The sequence below is a fragment of the Apium graveolens genome, chromosome 1 (assembly GCF_009905375.1).
Source record: "Apium graveolens cultivar Ventura chromosome 1, ASM990537v1, whole genome shotgun sequence".
Classification (NCBI taxonomy): Eukaryota; Viridiplantae; Streptophyta; class Magnoliopsida; order Apiales; family Apiaceae; genus Apium; species Apium graveolens.
This window is the reverse complement of record NC_133647.1, coordinates 206,232,110-206,239,037: the sequence shown is the minus strand read 5'-3', so window position 1 is coordinate 206,239,037 and position 6,928 is coordinate 206,232,110. Positions and strand designations below refer to the sequence as shown.

General features: G+C 38.1%; 1 protein-coding gene across 1 annotated transcript; it reads right to left on the bottom strand.

The window, feature by feature from the left end:
- Positions 1–4,236: 4,236 nt before the first annotated feature.
- LOC141718572 (uncharacterized) lies at positions 4,237–4,743 on the bottom strand. The gene has a single exon (XM_074520955.1). It carries the CDS (start codon positions 4,741–4,743, stop codon positions 4,237–4,239), a length of 507 nt encoding a protein of 168 aa, XP_074377056.1.
- Between the last annotated feature and the right edge of the window lie 2,185 nt (positions 4,744–6,928).

Here is a 6,928-nt window from a genome sequence, read left to right as displayed (position 1 = left end):
CAAGAAGTTTGATGTATCATACCAAATCAATATAAAATTGAACACAAGCCTTGTCTTTAAACTCAAGAGCATAATCAATTCTGATAATCTTAATTTTTTTTGAGAACTGAGTAACACTATGATTAGCAAGACATTTATAGACAAATAAAAATTCAAACTTTATTGTTAATAAATGATCCAAAACCATCCTAGAGTAATCATCAACAATTGTTAAAAAATATTTGTACTTAACTCTGGTGTATACCTTTTATGGCCCCCATACATCAACATATGTGATATTAAAATAATGAGCATCATGAGGAGTACTCATAGGAAATGGAAGATTAGTGAATCTTGCCATTGGACAAGTAAATACACCATATCAGTTGTATAAAAAATTTGATATTGAAGATGAGGAAGAATTTTCATCTTAGCTGGAGGATATAGAATTAATACACACGCACACTCTAGTATGTATATAAACTGAGAAGAAAACTGATGTATTAGCATACCAAGAAAGAGTATACAAAACATGATTCTACTACCTTTTATTCACCCTAATATTAAGCCATTACTTGCTGGCCAAATCCTCACATATCAATCATAATATTCTAATTTATTTGATGGGTTTAGATTAGATATCCAACACATTCCCCCCTAATCTGAACACACCTCCAGCTCACACACTCGGCACGAACTCAGCAAGATCAGTGATACCTATTGCTTTCCTCATTTCTTCAAACTTAATTCTGCCCAAAGGCTTGGTTAAAATATCAGCACGCTGTTCTTGCGAGACCACGAACTTGACCACTAATTTTCCTTCCTCAATACACTCGCGGATGAAATGAAAACGCACGTCTATATGTTTACTTCTCCCATGCTGCACTGGATTTTTCATTAACTCAATTGCAGACCTGTTATCAACATGGAGAATAACTGGTCCCAACTGTTGACCTGTGATTTCCTTGAGCAACCCTCGTAACCATACACTCTGACACGCAGCTGTGGTAGCTGCCATGTACTCAGGTTCACACGAAGAAAGCGCGACCACCCTTTGTTTTTGCGAAGCCCATGAGATCAGACTCCTGTTCAGATAAAAGCACATGCCTCCTGTACTTCTCCTATCTATCACGTCACCGGCCAAATCACTGTCCGAAAACCCTGATAACACCCTTCCATCATTTTCTGTTGCATAAACCAGTCCATAATCAAATGTTCCTTTCACGTATCTCAGTATGTGCTTTAGTGCTTGATGATGTTTAATCGTCGGTTTCTCCATAAACCTGCTCACCACACCCACAGCATATGAGATGTCGGGTCGTGTATGAGTTAAATATCTCAGGCTTCCAACAATGCTCCTGTATTCTGTGGCGTCTACCAACTTTCCCCCCCAATCCTTGTCGAGTTGAATTTTATTTTCCATAGGATACCTCGACCAGTTACAATTCGCCATTCCACTCTTCTCCAATAATTTCTTTGCATAGGCAGACTGTTTTATTGTAGTGAACTCTCTCCCTTAATTCACTTCCAACCCCAAGTAAAATGACAACAGCCCCAAGTTACTCATCTCGAATTGCTTGTTCATCTCGGCCTTAAAATCTTCAATTTCTTGTTTGTCAGACCTTGTAACTAACAGGTCATCAACATAAATACTTACTATGATTACATTGTTACCTGACCTTTTCGTATATACTGCTTGTTCGTGTAAGCACCTATTAAATCCCAGTTCCTTCAAGCATTTATCTAAGCGAGCATTCCATGCCCGAGGAGCCTGACGAAGCCCGTACAATGCTTTCACCAGTTTATACACCTTCCCTTCCCCTTTCTTTATGAAACCCTCAGGTTGGGAAACATACACTTCCTCACTAAGTTCACCATTTAGAAATGCTGCTTTAACATCGAGGTGATGGACTTCCCACCCTTCCTTGGCTGAGAGTGCTAATAACAATCGTACAGTATCCAGTCTTGCCACAGGCGCAAAAACTTCATCGTAATCTATTCCCTTTCTTTGAACATACCCTTTCGCCACGAGACGGGCTTTGTATTTAACCACATTCCCCTCCGAATCTTTCTTCAATTTATATACCCATTTTAAACCAATTGGTTTATGTCCAAGTGGCAAGTCTGTCAAAACCCACGTGCCATTTTTCTCAATTGTGTCAAACTCAACTCTCATTGCAGCTTCCCATTCCTTCTCTCCAGTTGCTTCATTAAATGATACCGGGCTCTCCAATTTTAACAGCATCAGCTCATCAATCGCATTAATAATTTATGTTTCACCATAGATCTCGTCTAATGATCTGAATTTTCTAGGTTCACTACTGCCTGAGTCCGATTCATTTGATGTCTCCCACGACGACCCATCTGCTGACATTGGCGACTGCACAGGTGTGATTTGTTCATCTTCCACCTCGACAATATTCTCATTACTTGATACATTCTCCATCTCAATATATTTACCTGGGATCACCAATTCATTCTCACTACCTTGTTCCCATTTCCAGAACCGTTTTTTTGAAAGACTACGTCCCTGCTGACGTGCACAGTCCCGGTTTGCGGATCATACAATCTACTCCCTTTAGTACCTGGTTCCTTTCCCAAATATACAACCATTTTCGATCGATCATCTAATTTTTTTATTCTTACTGCTGGAACTCTCATGAATGCTGTGCACCCAAATACCTTTACATGCTCCAAATTCGGTTTCACGCCATGCCACGCCTCATATGGTGTTCTCCCATTCAAACTACGAGTCGGCAAGCGATTTAATATATAGATCGTATGTCTCACGGCCTCACCCCACATATACGCTGGTAACTTCGCTTCCTTCAAGAAACTCCTTGTCATGGCTACCACAGTTCGATTTTTTCTCTCCACCACCCCGTTTTGTTGCGGGGTATATGGTGCTGTAAGATGCCTCTGAATCCCGTCCTTTTCACAATATAGTGTAAACTCTTTTGAGCAAAACTCTCCGCCCCGATCAGTGCGTAATATTTTTATGCGTCTTTCAGTACCATTTTCAACTAATGCTCCGAACCTTTTAAACATCTCGAATGCACTACCCTTTTCCTTCAACATGTATACCCACATTTTTTTACTAAAGTCATCAACAAACAACAAAAAATACTGATTACCTCCGGGAGTGGTTGGGGCAATTGGACCACAAATATCCGCGTGCACAAGTTCCAACAATTTTCTTGATTTGAATTGTGTCTCTGTAGGGAAGGGCCTCCTAGCCTGTTTAGTCATCAAACAACCATCGCAGTGTTTCAGAGGCTTCATGAAGCTCGGAATTCCATATGCCATGTTCTCTCTTGACATGAGTTCCATTGCTTGAAAGTTCACGTGTCCAAGACGGGCATGCCATAACCATGTATCCTCTTCCATCTTTGCAAGTAAACATGAGTGCTTGCTATCCTCAAGACTAATCTTATACAATCGATTGTCAGTTTTCTTCACCTTCATTAAAAGTCTGCCATTTTTCTCGTATACCCACAAATACTCGTCCTCCATAACCACCTTGTTTCCGGCCTCGGACAATTGTCCCAAGCTTATAATATTATTACACAAGCTTGGGATGTAGTATACCTCCGTTAGCGTTCGTTCCTCACCATTTTTGCATTGAAATACAACCGATCCTTTGCCTTCAATATTCACAGTTGACCCATCACCGAATTTTACCTTGCCCGTCACATGCTGATCTAGCTCCTTAAATTTTCCCTTTTGCCCTGTCATGTGATTACTAGCACCATTGTCTAAGTACCAAATTTTGGAATCCCTTTGTTTTTCACGATCTCCTAGCAGCTCCGGAATAACAGCATCTTCCTTGAGTAACATTGACTCCACCTCTGTTCGGCCCACTTCGACCATGAGTAGTGCCGGTTCATCCTCTTGAACTTTAGAGAGATTAGCTTCCTTCTGAACCTCCTATCTCTCCGTGGTTTACTGACATTCATATGCGAAATGCCCATATCCTTGGCAGTTATAGCATCTCACCCTGCTCTTGTCACGAGTTACACGACCTCCCTCTCTCGCCCGATTATCACAACTATTTCGAGCACTATCTTTGTCCTTACGCTTCAACCACTCTTCTCGAGTTAAGAGTAATTGTCCCTCACTGATTTCTTTCTTTCTCCATTCTTCTTCTGTCAAAAGAAGTTGCCCATGGTTTATTTCAGTCGACCCCTTCAGCCTCTCATCATGTGCTGTAAGAGAACCAATGACTTCTTCAACTGACATCTCATCCAGGTTCCCGAATTACTCTATAGCTGATGCAATCTGTAAGAACCTGGTGGGAACAACCCTGAGAATTTTTTTCACAACATATGCCTCCTCCATTTTCTCCCTCAACGCTCTAATATTGGTGACCAGACTATTTAGTTTGAGATAGAACTCATCGAATGCCTCGTTTTCTTTCATCTGCAGTACCTCGAATTCACGTTTTAATGTCTGAGCCTTGGTTGATTTCACTTTTTCCGCACCCATCGACATGGTTTTTAATGCATTCCAAGCGTCCTTGGATGTCTTTTTCTCCGCGATAGACAGCAGTACATCTTCTGGGACTCCCTGGTAGATTACTGCCAGCGCGCGCTTATCAATCTTGTCCTCGAGTGCAGCCTTAGCATCCTTGGGTTCAATTGCCTCCCACACGCCGTGAGCCTGCATAAACACCTTCATCTTAAGCGCCCAGACCGTGTAGTTTGCTTTTGTCAACATTGGGTAACTCAAACCAAATGAACTCTCTTTAGCTTTGTTCGTCTCCATCTAGTAGGCTCTGATACCAAGTATAGAATTAATACACACGCACGCTCTAGTATGTATATAAACTGAGAAGAAAACTGATGTATTAGCATACCAAGAAAGAGTATACAAAACAGAATATAAATACAATAGAAAACGACACCTATAGAAGGAAACACGCAATGACAGCTCCTAACATGATTCTACTGCCTTTTATTCACCCTAATATTAAGCCATTACTTGCTGGCCAAATCCTCACATATCAATCATAATATTCTAATTTATTTGATAGTGTTTAGATTAGATATCCAACAGAGGAGCATGACCAAGTCTATTGTCTCAAAGCACATACGTATCTTTACAAAATTGAGGCTTTATTGCTCTGCATGTTAAATTGTTGCATACTTTTACACCATCAGACTTTATATAATATAGTCCATTGCAAAATTTTCACTTCCTGAACTGCGTTTGTGACATAATATTTGAAAATGCACTTATCAGGATTGAAGATGATATGACAATCATTATTTATAGCTACCTTGTATATAGATAGTAAGTTATGATTAAAATTTGGAACATACAAGGTTCCCAACAACTTCAATCCATTTTTAAGTTGAAAATCACCAATAAGGCGACAAAATTATCTCTCGTAGTTAGTTTAATAATGTGCTGGTGTCATATTAATATTTGTCAATAAATTTAAAGAGGTTGTTATGTAATTTATGGCTCCAGAATTCACTATCCGCTCATTTGAAGAACACTTGACACTATAACACAATATCATAGCAGAAACCATGTCTGATAATGGAGCATCCATTTCCTCCATCCATCTGTGATATGTAGATTACCTGGAATCATCTTCGAGACCTTCTCAAACTTTTTTAAAGTCGACTCTGTGCAACATTGTCCATTCTGTGCATTACAACTCTGTGCAACATTGTCCATTCGTCCACCTTTATTTTGATTCCATTTCCCTGGAATTCTTGAGTCACTTCATTTATGACTCATAGATTTATTCCTTATATGACTATTATGGCACTTTGGATAATAAATTCAGTATTGAGGGAATTGTTGCTCGTGACACATTCAACGGTATAATGGAAATAATGTCAGAGTCAAAAGACTGTATACATCGGACAAAGCATCCTGCATCTGATTGTGCTAATAATGGGATTGCCCATGAGGTTTGTAATATTGTATTTTTGCACCGACATTTAAATATTTTGTTAAATATTTATTTCTTGATTGGCCATAAACAATGTTAAAGCTCATATATTTTAAATAACTTATCATCTTTAAGAATAAATTGAATTTTATGATTTATTAAAAGTGTTAATGTGGAAACTTAATTAATATCAATCTTTCGGTATATGTCTATATTAATTTGATTAAATATATAGGGTTACTTCCTTTAATCACAAGTGCATGTAGTTGGATTAGTTTTTAATTTTATATAGTAGGTAAATTTGTAATTTCCTACTTTGATGATAAATATTGTTGTGTGCAGGTTACTAAACTTATAATAGAGAAGTTGGATAAAGAGCATAATATGCACGGTAGAGTAAAAATTTTCTTTCTTGTGGATTCCATTTTGAAGCATTCACATAGGCAGAAAGGTAAAACCCAAAGATTTTTGGATTTAATAATTTTTAGGAATTGTCTACGTCACGAATCAGGATTTATCAAGGCGTCAGGTTCTGACAGAGAAATCAGGATATGATCAATTGTTAGGATATGATTATCCGTTGAAAGCTTCATTATTATCCATTGACAATCTATTAAATCATCCGTTGATGTCTACATATGAATATCCGTCAAAGCTATAGCATATCTCCGTTGACCAGGTTATTCGTTGAGAATGACTTGGATGACAAGTCAGAACTGCGAGATAAATTAAAAGGTGTTGTTTTATAGAATTATAGTTGATATATATAGAAAGTGGTAGAATTATACTATAACATATCTTCATAAAGATAAATATAAACTATGATTTGATTCATCTGTTTTTACTTTACTTTCATAATATATCGATTTGTTTAGTAATTATATCCAACCCCCCTTAAACAATTACTTTACTTGGCAACAAGTGGTATCAGAGCGGTAAAATTAACTATTAATTTGAAAAGGTCAAGATGTCTAGAAGTAAGTATAAAAGCATGAAAATTCCCATCCGGAAGAAAGCTAATTACTCTAAATGGAGAATAAAGAT